At 50.0% G+C, this 22,554-nt stretch overlaps 1 protein-coding gene across 1 annotated transcript; it reads right to left on the minus strand.

Moving 5' to 3' along the window:
- Positions 1-4,668: 4,668 nt before the first annotated feature.
- LOC148435676 (echinoderm microtubule-associated protein-like 2) lies at positions 4,669-22,163 on the minus strand (the record flags this gene model as incomplete). Its single annotated transcript, XM_088465655.1, has 13 exons — positions 4,669-5,278; positions 6,496-6,626; positions 8,545-8,640; positions 10,432-10,519; positions 11,440-11,537; positions 11,621-11,709; positions 15,018-15,085; positions 16,969-17,100; positions 17,390-17,518; positions 17,600-17,754; positions 17,828-17,927; positions 21,815-21,973; positions 22,053-22,163. Coding segments are annotated over 13 exons (1,482 nt in total), but the record flags the coding sequence as incomplete, so codon positions are not given.
- Between the last annotated feature and the right edge of the window lie 391 nt (positions 22,164-22,554).

Here is a 22,554-nt window from a genome sequence, read left to right on the forward strand (position 1 = left end):
CGCACTACGGCCAGTGTCAGTCTATAATACAGTACACGCACTACGGCCAGTGTCAGTCTATAATACAGTACACGCACTACGGCCAGCGTCATTGTATAATACAGTACACAGTGTGCTGCGCTCACATGACTGTTCTCTCATATCCCCTGTAAGAGCCCCCTATATATAGCTTCACCTGTCACTAGCACACTGTTGGAACTAAATGGAACATAGGGCCTGATTCAGACCCAGTCGCAAGCGCTGAGCGCTCGCAACCGGGTCGATGGTGGCCCAGAGCGCATGCGTACGACGGAGCCGGCTCCGTCGTGCGCATGCGCAAGACCCGGATAGCGACGGTCAATCCATCGCTCCGGGTCTCGCACCAAAGGGGCGTGCTGTCGATGTTGACTAACAGCACGCCCCCTTTGGTGGGCAGGCCTGGAGGGTGGCTTCCCAGACGGAGGCGTTCCCATGAGAACGCCTTCCGTCTGGGGGCGGCTCCACTGACATCACAAGTGATGTCAGTGGGAGAGCTTTCGGCACTGTTTGAGCCGAAAGCTCTCTGGGGCTTGCGGCCATGAGACCCTACCACAAGGGTATCGTCGCAAGCCGATGGTCGCGACGGTCTTGACTATTGCGACCATCATGGCCGCTCGCAATAGCTGTGGGTGGTCAGCCACAGCTATGCAAGCGACCAGGAGGCCGTTCTAAAAAAGAAATGCCCGGCCCTGATCCAGAGCGAGCGTTTCTGAGTCTGGGCCATAGTTTCCTCTGTGTGCTCACTCTCCACTTTGTACGTTCTGATCCAATCCGCCACCTGAACCAGCGCTCCTGCTACCTGTGACTGTGCAAGAAGCTTCTACCCTGATACCTGTTAGTCGGGTACATCCAGAAACCATCCAGCCTGTGTTCAATACCGCCGTCTCCTCCGGTTCCCGTCCTCTGCTGGTTCCAGCCCGGCTCCTATTTCTGCTGGTTCCAGCCCGGCTCCTATCTCTGCTGGTTCCAGCCCGGCTCCTATCTCTGCTGGTTCCAGCCCGGCTCCTATCTCTGCTGGTTCCAGCTCGGCTCCTATCTCTGCTGGTTCCAGCCCGGCTCCTATCTCTGCTGGTTCCAGTCCGGCTCCTATCTCTGCTGGTTCCAGCCCGGCTCCTATCTCTGCTGGTTCCAGCCCGGCTCCTATCTCTGCTGGTTCCAGTCCGGCTCCTATCTCTGCTGGTTCCAGTCCGGCTCCTATCTCTGCTGGTTCCAGTCCGGCTCCTATCTCTGCTGGTTCCAGCCCGGCTCCTATCTCTGCTGGTTCCAGCCCGGCTCCTATCTCTGCTGGTTCCAGCCCGGCTCCTATCTCTGCTGGTTCCAGCCCGGCTCCTATCTCTGCTGGTTCCAGCCCGGCTCCTATCTCTGCTGGTTCCAGTCCGGCTCCTATCTCTGCTGGTTCCAGTCCGGCTCCTATCTCTGCTGGTTCCAGTCTGGCTCCTATCTCTGCTGGTTCCAGTCCGGCTCCTATCTCTGCTGGTTCCAGTCCGGCTCCTATCTCTGCTGGTTCCAGCCCGGTTCCTATCTCTGCTGGTTCCAGTCCGGCTCCTATCTCTGCTGGTTCCAGTCCGGCTCCTATCTCTGCTGGTTCCAGTCCGGCTCCTATCTCAGCTGTCTCCCCTGGTCCAGTCTGGTGTAACCTGCATATTTCCACCCCTTCTCCATCATTCAGTCTGTTTCAGCTTGCTACCTACACTCCGCTTCCAGTCAGGTGCCAGCCTGTGTTATTCCTGCAGTAGTCTGAAGTATCCATTTGCTAACATTGACTGTAATGGTGCTTCCATTTGTGACTTCAAGTGAGTTGTTTGTAAGCTCATCTGCTCTTTGCAAGTGTAAGTGGAGTGATCCTATATCATATACTTCACCCTGTTTTGCTGCTCTGAAAGTTCCACTACTTCCCTCAGCACGACTGCTCTAAGATTACCTCTAGAATGCTCTGCTCATCGAACCATCTGTGTGACCATCAATGGTGGTTCTTGTCCTGATGAGTTTTCAGTAGAGTGGCCGACTTTGGGTGCTTGATCTGCGTCCCTCTCTGAGGGTGTAGGTTCCAGGCACACAGCTCTGGTACTTGAGTTGTACCACTTTCAGTGGATTCCAGCCAGGCTATTGGTTATCTGAGTTACCCCCTGTACAATTCCTCAGTTCTCAAGTATTGGTTCCAACTCCACAGTCCTGAGGGTCAGGGCTAGGGTTGAGTCCTCTCAAGTAGTTCCAGGCACTGGCTGGGGGGTTTCCAGTAGTTGCCGACCTCCCTGATGACCTTAGATCATATTCGTTGTTCGTATCTATCTCTGAACCATGAGTAAGTATCTGATACACTCATCCCATTTCCTATTCTCCTTGTTAGTCTAGTCCACAGGTCCTGACTCGGATCTCAACCTCAAGCCTGTGACAACTTTGTGCTAATTCTTTGCACTGACACCGGTCTATGATGACTAGGTGCTTGTGTGTTTGCACTGACACCGGTCTATGATGACTAGGTGCTTGTGTGTTTGCACTGACACCGGTCTATGATGACTAGGTGCTTGTGTGTTTGCACTGACACCGGTCTATGATGACTAGGTACTCGGCACTTGTGTGCGTTTGCACTGACACCGGTCTATGATGACTAGGTACTTGGTACTTGTGTGTTTGCACCATCATGCAATAATATCAGGGAGGCGTCTGATTGGCTCCATATTTATTCTGCAGCAGGACAACAACCCCAAACATACGGCAAATGTCATTAAGAACCATCCTCAGTGTAAAGAAGAACAAGGAGTCCTGGAAGTGATGATATGGCCCCTACAGAGCCCTGATCTCACCATCACCGAGTCTGTCTGGGATCACATGAAGAGACAGAAGGATCTGAGCAAGCTACATCCACAGAAGATCTATGGTCAGTTCTCCAAGATGTTTGGAACAACCTCCCTGCAGAGTTCCTACAAACACTGGACCTGATTCAGACATGGACGCTATTTGCGGACGGTCGTTCCAAAAAAGGGGCCGTCTATTTAAACTGAGCGCTCGCTCTTTGCGGTTTGTTGACGCCTCTATGTGTGAGCGAGCGAACGAAAAATGCGCTCGCTATTTTGTAAAGACGCCCCCTTTGCCGTTCGCATCACACGTCATCTCCGGTATTTATTAGATTAATCGAGTACATCGGAAGGCGTCTGAACTGCTCGCAGTGCTTGTGGTAGGTTTTACTTCCCGCTGTCACTGCGAGCAGTTCAGGCTAAAAGACAACCAAGTGACGTGGTTGATGATGCTCCCTTACTAATTATGCACACCCATTAAACGCCCTTTTTACCGTTTGGCACGCCTGCGTTTGGATCTCCACTCCCCCGTTTTCAAGCACCTTCCCCTGATACCACCCACATACGGTACATTCTGTCACTCAAAGTAGCAGCCCCTCGCTGTTTTGCGAGAGCACGATTTCCGACCGCAATGACTGGTTTGCGCATGCGCAGTTGTGCGAACATCGCTCAGAGCGAATGAGCGGCCACTTACGTGCGGCTCTGAATCAGGCCCACTGTGTGCAAGTGTACCTAGAGGAACTGATGCTGATATGAAGGCAAAGGGCGGTCACACCAAATACTGATTTAGATTTTTCTGTTCGTTCATTTTGCATTTTGTTAAATGATAAAAATAAACTATTATCACTTCTATAACTGAAAGCTTCATACTCTGCAGCATTATTTCCAGCACCTGCCTAACACGTTTGCACAGTACTGTGATGTATATATAGTGATAGAGAGATATATATATATATATATATATATATATAGGTTCATGCATTTAATGCAAATCATGGAGAGGAGACAGATTCAGCAGATATTCTATTAGTACGTAGAGAATGATGGCGCCTGCCATGATAGCTGGGTGATATCTGTAGCCGGTCTCCTCTGCATTCTGGTGCTAACGGGAATAGATCCCAAAGTGTCATCTTCTTACCCAGAAATCTTCTGTCTGTGACTCCGGGAGTTATGGGGGCTGATGGGACAGAGAAGAATCTTCCTTGTGTACAGCTGATAGAATGAACACAGAGAGAGAGGAAGTAGAGTGTCAGCTCCTGGGATGAAGTAATCATACAGAGGAGCCAGCAGTGTTGGTGTAGTGGTCAACATTACTGCCTCACTGCACTGAAATCTTGGCTTTGATTGCCACCATGGCCCTGTGTGGAGTTTGTACATTCTCCCCGTGCTTGCGTGGGTTTCCTCCGGTTACTGGTAGGTTAATTGGCTTCTGACAAAACCCTAGTGTGTACGCAAACCTTCCAAGTGTTGTTCAGTAATGGAGGTAACAATTGCTCAAAAATAGGGAGCGTGGCTTAATGACAAGGGACGTGGCCTCACTGGAAATGCCGTACCCGCGAACCACACCCTCGTTTTCCTCATGCTGGGGCTTTTGGGGGCTGCAGGACAGCCCCCAGCCCCTCTCAGAGACCCGGCACAGTGTGTATGAATGACAAGCACATGTTGTCCCTCCAACTTCCCCCCCGCCCACAGGACAGTGCCTGAAAAGCGGGACAGTTGGGTGGTATGTGTATGTGATATGGAATATAGTATATAAGGCAGGATCTGATGTCAGTGGCTTCTCGGTAAAGCGCTGCGGATTAGGCGTGCGCTATATAAATAACTGGTAATAAAATAATAAATACAGGGACATCAGATATTTTATATAATTTATTGCAGTGATTTCTTGGTGCCACATTGTAAACACACATAGTTATCCTTCCTATGCCAGGGAGCAGACCAGGGGTGCCCGCTATCAGCGGATAGATATCGGGGGCTAAAGACCCTCCGTGCTGCTGTGCAAATTAGAGTGCGCTAGTTCTGGTGCAGAAAATCTTCTGTGGTGACGTGATGTTCAACAGTCTACGAAACATGCAGAGATGCTCTGCAAGAGGGATGGAGGCGGATGCGTGAAAACTGTCCAGCAGAACGGGCACGGTGACAGGTGGAAGCGAGTGCTGTGCAGACGCAGGAGGTGCGCAGGCGGGCGGGACACTGCTGGAAGGACTAGATGGGGGTAAGACACGCTAGGGTGATAGGCGAGGCTGGAGACGAGGTTGCTGGTAAAATCTAGAGGCTCTTTACGGGTAGACAGGTAAGATGCTCTGCAGAGCACACATGGGGTTCAAATGTCGGGAAGGTCACATAACTGTCCACTGCAGCACAGTGCTGTCCTTGCCGCCAGCGGAGATCAGAGCAGTATCGTTGTGCAGGAAACAGACGCGAGTCACATGGCTGCTGTGCCCGCTGTACCTGTAGCTGGGCGCCTACAATGAGAGACGGGAATTAGTGACACATGGTGGCTGGTGTAATGTGTGATCACTATATACAGGCGCTTAGTCATATGGCTGCTGTGCCCGCTGTAGCTGGGCGCCTACAATATCTCCCCCATTGTGTATGATCACCATCATACAGGTGTGTGTGTAGCTGGAGGCAGCCTATGGTATTATGTATTACTCTCTCCATCATCTCCCCCATTGTGTATGATCACCATCATAAAGGTGTGTGTGTAGCTGGGGGCAGCCCATGGTATTATGTATTATTCTCTCCATCTCCCCCATTGTGTATGATAACCATCATACAGGTGTGTGTGTAGCTGGAGGCAGCCCATGGTATTATGTATTATTCTCTCCATCATCTCCCCCATTGTGTATGATAACCATCATACAGGTGTGCTTGTAGCTGGAGGCAGCCCATGGTATTATGTATTACTCTCTCCATCATCTCCCCCATTGTGTATGATCACCATCATACAGGTGTGTGTGTAGCTGGGGGCAGCCCATGGTATTATGTATTATTCTCTCCATCTCCCCCATTGTGTATGATCACCATCATACAGGTGTGTGTGTAGCTGGGGGCAGCCCATGGTATTATGTATTATTCTCTCCATCTCCCCCATTGTGTATGATCACCATCATACAGGTGTGTGTGTAGCTGGGGGCAGCCCATGGTATTATGTATTATTCTCTCCATCTCCCCCATTGTGTATGATCACCATCATACAGGTGTGTGTGTAGCTGGGGGCAGCCCATGGTATTATGTATTATTCTCTCCATCTCCCCCATTGTGTATGATCACCATCATACAGGTGTGTGTGTAGCTGGGGGCAGCCCATGGTATTATGTATTATTCTCTCCATCATCTCCCCCATTGTGTATGATCACCATCATACAGGTGTGTGTGTAGCTGGGGGCAGCCCATGGTATTATGTATTACTCTCTCCATCTCCCACATTGTGTATGATCACCATCATACAGGTGTGTGTGTAGCTGGGGGCAGCCCATGGTATTATGTATTATTCTCTCCATCTCCCCCATTGTGTATGATCACCATCATACAGGTGTGTGTGTAGCTGGGGGCAGCCCATGGTATTATGTATTACCCTCTCCATCTCCCCCATTGTGTATGATCACCATCATACAGGTGTGTGTAGCTGGGGGCAGCCCATGGTATTATCTCTCGCAGCCCATGACAGGAGTCTTACCCGAGGCACCACGCAGGGATAATTGTACAGACGGACTCCTCCAAAATCATCCCCGGTGGCCACCAGCTTCCGATCATGTGACTTGGACACTGCGTTCATATCGGTCCCATCTGCTCCGTCTGGCCAAATCCCTGGAGGACACAGAGACCTGCGTTATATAGAGGGGTCAGAGAAGCCGGGAGGGGACTAAGGGTCTGATTCAGAGATGTACGCTAAGCCGATGGTTAGCGTACATCTAAGATGTGATCTCCGGAATGGATGAGGCCAGGTTCTGCGTGGGTGCACACAGACTTCCTGGCCTCACAAGCTGCCAGGACATGGCCAATGGAACATCGACAACAATTGTTTCGATGGTGACTGCAGGCTGCGACTTGGGCCACAGCTCTGGGATCACGCGAATGCAGCAAGGAGGCGTGTGTGTGTATACATATGTGTGTATGTACGTACGTACGTACGTACGTACGTACGTACGTGTGTGTGTATATATGTGTGTATGTATATGTGTATGTGTGTGTGTGTGTGTATACATATGTGTGTATGTATGTGTGTGTATGACACCGCCTTCTGCATTTGCATTTTAAATGGATGGAATTGCACAGCGGCTTGTGTGTGCGGCTTGTGTCTGTGCGGCTTTGCTATTCCATCCACCTCAGAATAAGGCCCTAAGTACAAAGAGAATAAGAGGCAGCTTTATAGGCGCTCGCCTGGCGTTACTTCATAGCTCCCGCGTATGTGCCATCTGTCCCCATGGCAGCTCCTGAGGCCGGGGCCCAATATCCTATTCAGGGACAACTTAAGGGGAGGGCTGGCAGGGAGCAGGCGCTGCGGCTTGTAGGCTGTCAATAAGAAGGTAAGTTGGAGAGGGCTGATTATACAGCAGGCTAGAAAGACAGCAGACTGTAGTGACTGAAGGCTGAAGTGAGACAGAGGAGGCCGGTGAGAGACACGGGGGGGGCAGGAGGCCGGTGAGAGATGCGGGGGGGGCAGGAGGCCGGTGAGAGACACGGGGGGGGGGCAGGAGGCCGGTGAGAGACACGGGGGGGCAGGAGGCCGGTGAGAGACACGGGGGGGGGCAGGAGGCCGGTGAGAGACACGGGGGGGGGCAGGAGGCCGGTGAGAGACACGGGGGGGCAGGAGGCCGGTGAGAGACACAGGGGGCAGGAGGCCGGAGAGACACAGGGGGCAGGAGGCCATAGGGGATGCAGTGTGCACAGGTCTGGTTGAACCTCTGTTGATTATATTCCGACACAAACAGGCATCTTTCCTAGACCTTGTGATCTCCTATATGAATAGTAAATACTGACTGAAGACATCGTCTGCCCAGGGAGGAATGTTTTCCCTCGGAGGTTCCCCAATGCAGAGAAGCCACCATATAGGTAAGGTGTATTATTACTTAGTGCACACAGAAAATGTAATGTCTATGGCTGAACATCTGCGCCACTGACTGGTGGCGGCACCCACATTGCAGGGTACTATTCTCCCCTGCCAGCACTAAGCTGGACCCTGCAGGCATCGGGGTTGTACAGTGGGTATCCATATCCTGACAGAGCTGAGGCACGTGGGAATGGGAAGGTGTAATATGGGAATTAGGGGTGCGGTGTAATCCTATGATTATTACATGACTGCGATATTTACGGCTATCCGGATACGGCCATCTGCGCTGCAGTCTAAAGTTATGTATTCGCAGCCTCTGCCCACTTTCTCCCACATAGAAAGCAAAATAATCTCATCTCCGAAACACGTGCCCCCATAGGGGACAGACTGCGCCTTACAGGGGGGAGGGGGGGGGGTGACTACAGGCCTGGCGCTATATAGATCCTATGTGGGTAACATACTGGACACTTATGAGGCAACAGGTAACCACTTGGCATTGGACAAGATGACTCCCTGTATGGGGACAGATGGCAGCATACACTGCCAACCACAGGCAGAACATTCCTGGCATAATGACAGCACAGCCGGGCACTGCCAGCTGGTGGGGGCCGTTACATGGACCGGACCAGTCTATACTGGATGACTGCGGAGCTCCAGCCTCAGAGGATCACTCACCCAGCACATGGAAGCTCAGCGTGCAGGAGGCATTCTCCCAGTCCAGGTTCCGCACACTCTCGGCACTAACGATCTGCTTCCCGGAGTCCGGGTCCCCTGCGGAGAGAGAGAGGGGGGAGACCCTTATATACTGCCGCCATCCATGCTGAGGAATATCGGGATTCTCCCCCCATGGCCCAGATACATTTACTGCAAAACCCCAGTAACACAGAGGACACAGTGACACCTGTACAGCCAGATGTTCCCAAACCTCCCAGCCACAGCTCCTGCCTCAACCGAACACCGCGATATGGAATATAGGGGTCACAGTTTCAGGCTACTGATACCCCACTATAGGGAAGAGAATTGCCCCATGCTACACCCGTTACTCCTCCAACCTCCTCTCCCCCAGGATATAGTCAATATCACAACACATGGGATGCCGGTACAAAGAAGACCCGCGCCGGCATCCCGAAGGGGGAGGGTTAGGCACCAGAGAGGGGGAGGCTTAGGCACCAGAGAGTTGGAGGGCTAGGCACCAGAGAGGAGGGGGGGGGGGTAGGGCACTAGAGGAGGAGGGGGGGGTTAGGGCACTAGAGGAGGAGGGGGGGGTTAGGGCACTAGAGGAGGAGGGGGAGGGTTAGGCACTAGAGGAGGAGGGTTAGGCACTAGAGGGGGAGGGTTAGGCACTAGAGGAGGAGGGGGAGGGTTAGGCACTAGAGGAGGAGGGTTAGGCACTAGAGGGGGAGGGTTAGGCACTAGAGGAGGAGGGTTAGGCACTAGAGGAGGAGGGTTAGGCACTAGAGGAGGAGGGGGAGGGTTAGGCACTAGAGGGGGAGGGTTAGGCACTAGAGGGGGAGGGTTAGGCACTAGAGGAGGAGGGTTAGGCACTACAGAGGGAGGGTTAGGCACTAGAGGGGGAGGGTTAGGCACTAGAGGAGGAGGGGGAGGGTTAGGCACTAGAGGAGGAGGGGGAGGGTTAGGCACTAGAGGAGGAGGGGGAGGGTTAGGCACTAGAGGAGGAGGGGGAGGGTTAGGCACTAGAGGGGGAGGGGGAGGGTTAGGCACTAGAGGGGGAGGGTTAGGCACTAGAGGGGGAGGGTTAGGCACTAGAGGGGGAGGGGGAGGGTTAGGCACTAGAGGGGGAGAGGGAGGGTTAGGCACTAGAGGGGGAGGGGGAGGCACTAGAGGGGGAGGGTTAGGGTTAGGCACTAGAGGGGGAGGGTTAGGCACTAGAGGGGGAGGGGGAGGCACTAGAGGGGGAGGCACTAGAGGGGAAGGGTTAGGGTTAGGCACTGGGGAAGGAGGGTGTCGGTATCGGGATTCTGTACACAACTCCTCTCCCTCATTTTGCAGTTTCCTCTGACAAGCGCGACGCTCTCCCTTCTCCGCCAACCTCACAACTGTTATTAGCCGCGTTGTAATAGAGGATATGGAGAGAGCGCGGCTTCCTGAGGGAACAGGACATTGGGCGCATGGTTGCTGCAGTGCTGCCACAAGAATTACTAACATGACTTTTAGCATTTACTTATATAGCGCCAGCATAATCCATTTTACAATGAGGACAGACCAGGCTGAGCTGCACCTTATATAGGGGGTCTGCAGGTACCCGGGGGCTCCCCATCACCAATAACTGGGGCCAGAATAGTAATATGCAGTACCACTTGTGACCACTGGGCAGCGATGAAGAGTTCTCCATTCAATCCAACTATTTATTCCACAATGTATTTATAAACACCGCCGGACACGTATCATAATGCATAGCTGTATACGTTATATACACCATAGATATAGGTAAGATAAAGAAGAAATTGTTCTTTGCAAAATGGGCAGATAGCGTCCATTAAAATCCTTTCATATGATCCCGTGACAAACGCCTGCGTGCTTTCTGCAGAGATTTGTACTTACAATATAGGATTTCATAGTCTCCGCTGTTAGTCATGAAGCAGGAAGTGTCCGTGGCCCAGTCCAGGTGAGTGATGTAGCTGGAGTGACCCTGCGGTAACGAATAAAGTTTAGAAAATCAGCTGTGAAAAATAAACATCCTGATAAAAATAATCCCACCCTGCGGCAGTTATACACAGGTGGGGGGGTTACTCAGCACCTTCATTGCTGGGCAGCAGGATTATGTGCAGACAATACTTTAGCACTAGAAACAAACTGCAGTTTAGGCCTATTTTTCACTCCCAAATTTAATGCCAAAAACCAGGTCCCGTAAAGAGGATAACAGAGAAACGCTACAGGGGGCCACGATTCCCAGACCTGTGCCCAGAAACGCTACAGGGGGCCACGATTCCCAGATCTGTGCCCAGAAACGCTACAGGGGGCCACGATTCCCAGATCTGTGCCCAGAAACACTACAGGGGGCCACGATTCCCAGATCTGTGCCCAGAAACACTACAGGGGGCCACGATTCCCAGATCTGTGCCTAGAAAAACTACAGGGGGCCACGATTCCCAGAACTGTGCCCAGAAACGCTACAGGGGGCCACGATTCCCAGATCTGTGCCCAGAAACGCTACAGGGGGCCACGATTCCCAGAACTGTGCCCAGAAACGCTACAGGGGGCCACGATTCCCAGATCTGTGCCCAGAAACGCTACAGGGGGCCACGATTCCCAGATCTGCGCCCAGAAACGCTACAGGGGGCCACGATTCCCAGATCTGTGCCCAGAAACGCTACAGGGGGCCACGATTCCCAGATCTGTGCCCAGAAACGCTACAGGGGGCCACGATTCCCAGAACTGTGCCCAGAAACGCTACAGGGGGCCACGATTCCCAGATCTGTGTCACGGCATAGAGTGGGATTTGGGAAAATATATTTCAGGATAGTAATCCCTGCGGATGGCGTAGCTTGTGACACGTGGGATTGGCGACTGTACAGTCAACGTAACTCCGTGCCTGGAGCACATACTCACCGTACACTTTCCCACGCGTCTGTACTCTCTTCCTTCCTCCGCCACTTCATACAGGTAAATAAAGTTGTCATGTGACCCAACCGCTAAATACTGACCATCTGCGAGAGAGACAAGACGACCGTGAAATACGGGAGAATCAGACACAGGCGCAGCGACACAAGAAATAGGACTAGGACTTTACCGGGACTGTAACTGGTGACACTGATCTGCTCCCCAGCATCAGAAATGGTGGTCACAATTACATGGGACTGAGTGTCCAGGACGAGGAACCTGTGAGACAGGAGAGAAAAGAGCAAATGGACTGTCACTTAGCGTCGGCACTACAGAGGGCAGGGGCCGTCCCCCAGCTTCGGCACTACACAGGGCAGGGGCCGTCCCCCAGCGTCGGCACTACACAGGGCAGGGGCCGTCCCCCAGCGTCGGCACTACACAGGGCAGGGGCCGTCCCCCAGCGTCGGCACTACACAGGGCAGGGGCCGTCCCCCAGTGTCGGCACTACACAGGGCAGGGGCCCTCCCCCAGCGTCGGCACTACACAGGGCAGGGGCCCTCCCCCAGCGTCGGCACTACACAGGGCAGGGGTACCCTCATTCTATGACTGTTACAGTGGGCAGGACTGTCCCTTCTCATACTGCCCAGGGCACCTTAACATTCTGGGATTCATAACTCCTCCCAATGCCAGCACTGGACTGAGGGATAAGACGGGGCTCCACCTGAGACTCTGGGTTCTCTATTCTGTGTCACCAAGGTTGGAGCTGGGCTGGGACTGCGGATCCTGCCAGCCTCATAGGTCGCGCTACCTTCCAGCCTTCCGGCAGCAGACGTCACACAGCATATGATAAGTAGTCTAAGCGCATGTTCCATCGGGAGCTACCCATAAGCCGGAACACCTTGTGTACCCCATGGACGGGGACTGACTAGTAAGCTGGACCCTACCCTGCTAGGCGAGAACACAGGCAGAGCAGCTGGGATTGGGAAAAGACTCAACATAAGAAGAGAGGAGTCCCTCAGCACCATAACTCTCAGCAGAACCCTGCACCACAGCAGTACTATCCCCGGTCACTGACACTAATAGGGGGGGCACATCTCTCATAGTGTGACTAATATTACTGTATATATAGTGTACAGGGCACCACAGCAGTACTATCCCCGGTCACTGACACTGATAGGGAGCACATCTCTCATAGTGTGACTAATATTACTGTATATATAGTGTACAGGGCACCACAGCAGTACTATCCCCGGTCACTGACACTGATAGGGGGCACATCTCTCATAGTGTGACTAATATTACTGTATATATAGTGTACAGGGCACCACAGCAGTACTATCCCCGGTCACTGACACTGATAGGGGAGCACATCTCTCATAGTGTGACTAATATTACTGTATATATAGTGTACAGGGCACCACAGCAGTACTATCCCCGGTCACTGACACTGATAGGGGGGCACATCTCTCATAGTGTGACTAATATTACTGTATATATAGTGTACAGGGCACCACAGCAGTACTATCCCCGGTCACTGACACTGATAGGGGGCACATCTCTCATAGTGTGACTAATATTACTGTATATATAGTGTACAGGGCACCACAGCAGTACTATCCCCGGTCACTGACACTGATAGGGGAGCACATCTCTCATAGTGTGACTAATATTACTGTATATATAGTGTACAGGGCACCACAGCAGTACTATCCCCGGTCACTGACACTGATAGGGGAGCACATCTCTCATAGTGTGACTAATATTACTGTATATATAGTGTACAGGGCACCACAGCAGTACTATCCCCGGTCACTGACACTGATAGGGGAGCACATCTCTCATAGTGTGACTAATATTACTGTATATATAGTGTACAGGACACCACAGCAGTACTATCCCCGGTCACTGACACTGATAGGGGGGCACATCTCTCATAGTGTGACTAATATTACTGTATATATAGTGTACAGGGCACCACAGCAGTACTATCCCCGGTCACTGACACTGATAGGGGGGCACATCTCTCATAGTGTGACTAATATTACTGTATATATAGTGTACAGGGCACCACAGCAGTACTATCCCCGGTCACTGACACTGATAGGGGAGCACATCTCTCATAGTGTGACTAATATTACTGTATATATAGTGTACAGGGCACCACAGCAGTACTATCCCCGGTCACTGACACTGATAGGGGGGCACATCTCTCATAGTGTGACTAATATTACTGTATATATAGTGTACAGGGCACCACAGCAGTACTATCCGCGGTCTCTGACACTGATAGGGGGAGCACATCTCTCATAGTGTGACTAATATTACTGTATATATAGTGTACAGGGCACCACAGCAGTACTATCCCCGGTCACTGACACTGATAGGGGGACACATCTCTCATAGTGTGACTAATATTACTGTATATATAGTGTACAGGGCACCACAGCAGTACTATCCCCGGTCACTGACACTGATAGGGGGGCACATCTCTCATAGTGTGACTAATATTACTGTATATATAGTGTACAGGGCACCACAGCAGTACTATCCCCGGTCACTGACACTGATAGGGGGCACATCTCTCATAGTGTGACTAATATTACTGTATATATAGTGTACAGGGCACCACAGCAGTACTATCCCCGGTCACTGACACTGATAGGGGGGCACATCTCTCATAGTGTGACTAATATTACTGTATATATAGTGTACAGGGCACCACAGCAGTACTATCCCCGGTCACTGACACTGATAGGGGGCACATCTCTCATAGTGTGACTAATATTACTGTATATATTGTAGTTATTGTTCTTACATAACTATTGTGCGTCTGTGTAACACAGTTATTATTGTACCTTCACTATTGTGTTTCCTGTGTGATCCATGGGACACACAAAGGATCTGGGTACTGTGTGGAATCTATAATCTCTGCCTTTCTCTAGGTAGCGACTCGCAATCAGCAAGAATTACGCGCACATAAACCCGGTATTCTCATCGGTATACAGACGCTAAGTTTAAGTAATACATTTTTTTTTAAAAACACAAGGGCCTGATTCACGCTGTACGCTATTACTTTCTCCACTGTGCTCCCATAACACGCCCACGGAGCGGCCTCTGAGACTGTGGTCATGTGATTGGGAACGCAGACACACCCCTGTGGCTCCCATAACACGCCCACGTAGCGGCCTCTGAGACTGTGGTCATGTGATTGGGAACGCAGACACACCCCTGGGGCTCCCATAACACGCACACGTAGCGGCCTCTGAGACTGTGGTCATGTGATTGGGAACGCAGACACACCCCTGGGGCTCCCATAACACGCACACGGAGCCTTTTTGCATACACTTTTGGCCCATGGACGGCAGTGCTCTGCTCAGGAGCTTACAATCACTGGCACTGCGAAGGCTTTTTGTAACTTTAGTTTGCACGTGCGCAGTGAGACTTTCCACACTGTTATGCGCATACAAAAAACAAAATGGCTGAACTGCGTGAGTACCGGCGTAACATACAGCTCCGAGTCAGACACGATGACATGTAAGGATGACATGTAAGGATGACACGCGTGTTGTATGAATATTGCTTCTCACCTCCCAGTTGTGGTCCCCACTGCTACAACATTGCCAGATGGATGAAAGCCAGCTGCTCGTGCAGAGTCCTAGAGGGACAGGAAGAGGTTATGTCACACTGATGGCACAGAATGTATATAATATATACCTTATTACAGGGTCACACTACACAGGGATGAGGAATCGCACAATAAAATGCCCCACTCAGGCGGTAAAATGGGTGAAACCTGTGTATTAGGGATATAGGTGAAAGCAGAAGAACAGACGGAGGAATAATAAGAATTAGGACAGAGAGTGAGTCTGGCGGAGGAGGACGAGGCTATAGCAGATCACCGGGTAGCAGGGCAGGGATGCTGGATAGCATTCTGGCCAGCAGGTATAACTGGAGGAAGTGGAAGAGAACTGTACACAGGTAACGAGATGGTGCCACGCATGCGCAGTACTTAGGTCAGCGGCCATCTTAGACTAGGGAATGAAGCCTCCCTGGAGGATAAACATGGAGTCTGCACAGTAGTGCTCTCTATTCTATACAATGTAAAGCCTGGTAAGCGATGTAACAAAGCAATGAGGAAGGCAGGTCAGATGCTTGGTGCATAGGGAGAGGAATCAGTAGCAGAGAGAAAGAAGTGATAATATCACTGTATAGGTCATTGGTACGTCCTCATCTCTATACTGTGCCCAGCTATGGAGGCCACATCTCCAGGAGGATACTGATACATTAGAGACTGTACAAAGAAGGGCAACTAAAATGGTGCAAGGCCTACACCGCAAAGCTTACCCGGAAAGCAGGGCCGGTGCTACGGTGTTTGGCGCCCTCCTGCAAACTATTCATTGGCGCCCTCCCTCCCATTTTCCAATAATAGAGCACGACGTAGTCTCACAAGAAAGGGGCGTGGTCACGCAATAGTATCCCCAATTTACATCACACCACAATCTTATTCACATTACACCACTTATAGTGCCCCTTATTCATGTTACAACACACAGTAATGCCCCTTATACACATAATGCCCACAGTGGTAGTGACCCCTATACACATAATGCCCACAGTGGTAGTGCCCCTTATACACACAATGCCCACAGCAGTAGTAACCCCTATACAATGCACCCAGTAGTGCCCCTTATACATGTTACAACACACAGTAATGCCCCTTATACACATAATGCCCACAGTGGTAGTGCCCCTTATACACATAATGCCCACAGTGGATAGAAAATATAATATATATATATATATATATATATATATATATATACACATATACACATGCACACATATACAGTATACTTCGGATAGATAGAAGAATATTCTTACACAGGACTAAGGATGACATTGTGCTTGAGGTCCCCATAAGGTAGATTAGAGGCAGACGCGGCAGCAACACGTCCAGTCCGGCTTCTTATTCAGGTTATAGTAAAACAATGAAATTTAATCTCTATGTTTACATTGTATAAACAAAAAAGTGTATATTACACAAATGTCAAATTGTATTGTGCTTGGCCCACAGAGGTTTTGGGCATGAAATTGGGTGGTAAAGTGGGCACAGGCACAATTTTCACATATAAATAAGTAGCTGTATTGTGCAAAGGGCAAATGTGACAGCGGGGTCACTTACATAAGACACATTTGTAATTTGCGTTGCTCCAAGTGTCACATTTGTTGCCCAAGGCGATATAACTCCTGCACAACTACAGCTTATTATTCAAATGTATAAAATCTCGTGCCTGTGCCCACTCTACCAGCCGATTTCATGCCCAAAACCTTTGTGGACACAGCACAATACAATTGAAGTTTGTGTTTTTGGTTTATACAATGTATAAGTGATTTAATTTAATGTCATTGATTTGATATAACATGTTCTATTCTATGAAGCTAATTTCAGTCCTGTATATATTACACAGACTCAGCCAGACACCATGCACCAGTCTCTCTATGGCACGCACTGGTGATCACACTCCTTACTGGTCTCACCTCCAGGGTGGTGGTCCAGACAGGCTGGTGGTCCTTACTGTTCCAGAGATGAACCAGTTTATCGTAGCCGCAGGTCAGGAAGAGATCAAGAGACGGGTGACAGCAAAGACCCCAGAGTTCATCCGTGTGACCCTGAGGGGAGGAAGGAAGAGTCTCATGTGTGTAGCATGTTCAGTGTTCAGGGTATACACACGGCGTCATATTACCAGAACACGCAGAAGCCACTATTGCCCGGATCCCTGTCCTCTGACATGATGGATACAGGATTTGGGAAGGCTCGGTCAGCATTATGGCCACCCTCAGTCCGTCTATCCGTGCCTCAGCGTGCCGGGCAGACAGACTGCCAGCTGGGCGTCACACACACGTACAGCCAGACTGGAACACGACGACCCTTCATGTATCTCTTGCAGCAATACGGTACCTGTATTAGACAGCTCAGCCCGTTCTCCAGACTGCCGCTCATCACACAGTTCTTTGTGGTCCCCACATACAGAGTCTCTCCTCCGCGCCCCTCCGCAATGGTCCGCACCGGCCCAAAGCATTCCGGAATCTGAAAGGAGAAGTATTAGCATTGGGGCCCTCTTCCTGGACCAGTAAAATCTGAGCCCCCTTCACCATCATCCTCCCATACCCGGGTCTCCCGCACTTTCTTGTAGTTGTGGTCCCAGCGAACGACACGCCCATCCTTGCCGCCTCCAGATAATAGTGTCCCATCTCTACATACACACAGAGCAAAGACTCCGCCATCATGAGCTCCGCACACAGCCTGCGAGATCCTGTGACTGCCTGGAAGAGACCACACGTATGACGGAGTGACCGGTGATCCCTGTGTATTACCCGTGCCCCTGCTTCTGCTCACCTTTACCCCATACATAGAGGTGGCCATTGGAGTCTCCCGTAACCACATCTCCGTTCTCAGCAAACGCCACACACAGGACGTACCGTGGCTTCTCGTGTTTCTGCGGAAGGAAGAAATGACCGGTGAGGCCACGTAGTGCAGCTCGCGTCCAGCCTCATAATCCACCCCGATAGCGCAGACCGCTTCCTGGATCCGGCTAGGAGACGAGGAGCGCAATTCCCACCGATGCCTTCATTTCTCTTGGTGTAGGTGGAGAATTTACATGGAAAGTACATTAAAGGCAATGAGGTACCAGCTCACGGTAATGACTAGTTATGGGCAATGAGGTATCAGCTCACGATAATGAATAGTTATAGGTAATGAGGTATCAGCTCACGGTAATGACTAGTTATAGGCAATGAGGTATCAGCTCACGGTAATGACTAGTTATAGGCAATGAGGTACCAGCTCACGGTAATGACTAGTTATAGGCAATGAGGTACCAGCTCACGGTAATGACTAGTTATAGGCAATGAGGTATCAGCTGACGGTAATGACTAGTTATAGGCAATGAGGTATCAGCTCACGGTAATGACTAGTTATAGGCAATGAGGTATCAGCTCACGGTAATGGCTAGTTATAGGCAATGAGGTATCAGCTGACGGTAATGGCTAGTTATAGGATCTGAGGTATCAGCTGACGGTAATGACTAGTTATAGGCAATGAGGTATCAGCTGACGGTAAGGACTAGTTATAGGCAATGAGGTATCAGCTGACGGTAATGACTAGTTATAGGCAATGAGGTATCAGCTGACGGTAATGACTAGTTATAGGCAATGAGGTATCAGCTGACGGTAATGACTAGTTATAGGCAATGAGGTATCAGCTGACGGTAATGACTAGTTATAGGCAATGAGGTATCAGCTGACGGTAATGACTAGTTATAGGCAATGAGGTATCAGCTGACGGTAATGACTAGTTATAGGCAATGAGGTATCAGCTGACGGTAATGACTAGTTATAGGCAATGAGGTATCAGCTCACGGTAATGACTAGTTATAGGCAATGATGTATCAGCTGACGGTAATGACTAGTTATAGGATCTGAGGTATCAGCTGACGGTAATGATTAGTTATAGGCAATGAGGTATCAGCTGACGGTAATGACTAGTTATAGGATCTGAGGTATCAGCTGACGGTAATGACTAGTTATAGGATCTGAGGTATCAGCTGACGGTAATGACTAGTTATAGGATCTGAGGTATCAGCTGACGGTAATGACTAGTTATAGGATCTGAGGTATCAGCTGACGGTAATGACTAGTTATAGGATCTGAGGTATCAGCTGACGGTAATGACTAGTTATAGGCAATGAGGTATCAGCTGACGGTAATGATTAGTTATAGGCAATGAGGTATCAGCTCACGGTAATGACTAGTTATAGGCAATGAGGTATCAGCTCACGGTAATGACTAGTTATAGGCAATGAGGTATCAGCTCACGGTAAGGACTAGTTATAGGCAATGAGGTATCAGCTGACGGTAAGGACTAGTTATAGGCAATGAGGTATCAGCTGACGGTAAGGACTAGTTATAGGCTCTAAGGTATCAGCTGACGGTAAGGACTAGTTATAGGCTCTGAGGTATCAGCTGACGGTAATGACTAGTTATAGGCAATGAGGTATCAGCTGACGGTAAGGACTAGTTATAGGCAATGAGGTATCAGCTGACGGTAAGGACTAGTTATAGGCTCTAAGGTATCAGCTGACGGTAAGGACTAGTTATAGGCAATGAGGTATCAGCTGACGGTAAGGACTAGTTATAGGCTCTGAGGTATCAGCTGACGGTAATGACTAGTTATAGGCAATGAGGTATCAGCTGACGGTAAGGACTAGTTATAGGATCTGAGGTATCAGCTGACGGTAAGGACTAGTTATAGGCAATGAGGTATCAGCTGACGGTAATGACTAGTTATAGGCTCTGAGGTATCAGCTGACGGTAATGACTAGTTATAGGCAATGAGGTATCAGCTCACGGTAATGACTAGTTATAGGATCTGAGGTATCAGCTGACGGTAATGACTAGTTATAGGCAATGAGGTATCAGCTGACGGTAATGACTAGTTATAGGCAATGAGGTATCAGCTGACGGTAATGACTAGTTATAGGATCTGAGGTATCAGCTGATGGTAATGACTAGTTATAGGATCTGAGGTATCAGCTGACGGTAATGACTAGTTATAGGCAATGAGGTATCAGCTGACGGTAATGACTAGTTATAGGCAATGAGGTATCAGCTGACGGTAATGACTAGTTATAGGATCTGAGGTATCAGCTGATGGTAATGACTAGTTATAGGATCTGAGGTATCAGCTGACGGTAATTACTAGTTATAGGATCTGAGGTATCAGCTGACGGTAAGGACTAGTTATAGGCAATGAGGTATCAGCTGACGGTAATGACTAGTTATAGGATCTGAGGTATCAGCTGATGGTAATGACTAGTTATAGGATCTGAGGTATCAGCTGACGGTAAGGACTAGTTATAGGCAATGAGGTATCAGCTGACGGTAATGACTAGTTATAGGATCTGAGGTATCAGCTGATGGTAATGACTAGTTATAGGATCTGAGGTATCAGCTGACGGTAATGACTAGTTATAGGCAATGAGGTATCAGCTGACGGTAATGACTAGTTATAGGATCTGAGGTATCAGCTGACGGTAAGGACTAGTTATAGGCAATGAGGTATCAGCTGACGGTAATGACTAGTTATAGGATCTGAGGTATCAGCTGATGGTAATGACTAGTTATAGGATCTGAGGTATCAGCTGACGGTAATGACTAGTTATAGGCAATGAGGTATCAGCTGACGGTAATGACTAGTTATAGGCAATGAGGTATCAGCTCACGATAAGGACTAGTTATAGGTAATGATTAGTTATAGGCTTTGATTGCCAATTGTCTGGAAATAAATGAAAGTTAGCCATTATAACTAGCACAATTAAATTATTATATTTATGTAGAATAATACTTCAATCTAGCACTACAAGTCCCAAATTCCTGCTATTTGTCCACATTTCCTTTGCTGTTCCTAACAGTGTATGTAGCCTCAACTTATATAACGTATTACTGGATATTATATCTGTGCAGCAACCTGTATAACATCCCTTACCTGTCCTCCTCCCCATGTACAGCTGTCCCCCCTACATGTCCTCTTCCCCCTGAACAGCAGCCCCCCTACCTGTCGTCCTCATGTACAGCTGTCCCCCCCACATGTCCTCCTCCCTCTGTATAACAAGCCCCTACCCGGCCTCCTCCCTCTGTATAACAAGCCCCTACCCGTCCTCCTCCCTCTGTATAACAAGCCCCTACCCGGCCTCCTCCCTCTGTATAACAAGCCCCTACCCGTCCTCCTCCCTCTGTATAACAAGCCCCTAACTGTCCTCCTCCCTCTGTATAACTAGCCCCTACCCGTCCTCCTCCCTCTGTATAACAAGCCCCTACCCGTCCTCCTCCCTCTGTATAACAAGCCCCTACCCGTCCTCCTCCCTCTGTATAACAAGCCCCTACCCGTCCTCCTCCCTCTGTATAACAAGCCCCTACCCGTCCTCCTCCCTCTGTATAACAAGCCCCTACCCGTCCTCCTCCCTCTGTATAACAAGCCCCTACCCGTCCTCCTCCCTCTGTATAACAAGCCCCTACCCGTCCTCCTCCCTCTGTATAACAAGCCCCTACCCGTCCTCCTCCCTCTGTATAACAAGCCCATACCTGTCCTCCTCCCTCTGTATAACAAGGCCATACCCGTCCTCCTCCCTCTGTATAACAAGCCCCTACCCGTCCTCCTCCCTCTGTATAACAAGCCCATACCTGTCCTCCTCCCTCTGTACAACAAGCCCCTACCCGTCCTCCTCCCTCTGTATAACAAGCCCATACCCGTCCTCCTCCCTCTGTATAACAAACCCATACCCGTCCTCAGTAAGTGCCCCCATATAGCAGCTGATTGATATCTCACCTCAAACACCCCCTGTCTCTTGCTTAATGTGGCCGTTCCGGCTGTGGCCCCGGCAGCGCCCTCCAGGCTCCAGTAATACAGCTGGGATTTGCCGCAGGTGATGATCAGGTTGGGTTCTGTGTGGTGAAAGATGGCGGCGAGCACAGGTTCGGTGGAACACTGGTAACGGAGGAGGTGGCAGCGTTAGCGCTCATGTGTCCGCCGTATGGACCCGGCCATTACTGGGCAATTCTCTCACCTTAACTTCCGTCACCTTCACCTCGCGCTGCCATTGCCATACCGACAAGACGTGGTCTCCGGACTCATCGCACGCACACAGGAGGCTCCCGCCGTCCTGCAAGGAGGGCACAGATTACAGGAGGGCGCAATGCCCCAGGGCACCACTACATACTGTAACCCCTGTTTGTGTAGGGTAAGTGCCCACACCCACGCTGTATATGGCAGTAAAGCACAGTGCGGCCTGGGGGGACCCAATATATCTAATGTATATTACTGTAACCCCTTCCCATCAGGTGACATAGAATTATATAGATATACCTCAGGTGATACATTGATGCGATAAGTTTATTATCATTCAGGATATAGATGCGCTATACGCATAACATAAAGGAACAGATTAATGAATAAAATGGTAGGTAGGTCCCTTTATCCCTCTGACAATTTGAAGTTCTTCTAAATATCTTAACATAAGACTAATAATAAATTCAGCACTTATATATGGGATCGCTGCATAGCGTCAC

The sequence above is a fragment of the Taudactylus pleione genome, unplaced genomic scaffold, assembly GCF_031769625.1.
Source record: "Taudactylus pleione unplaced genomic scaffold, aTauple2 ptg002108l, whole genome shotgun sequence".
Lineage (NCBI taxonomy): Eukaryota > Metazoa > Chordata > Amphibia > Anura > Myobatrachidae > Taudactylus > Taudactylus pleione.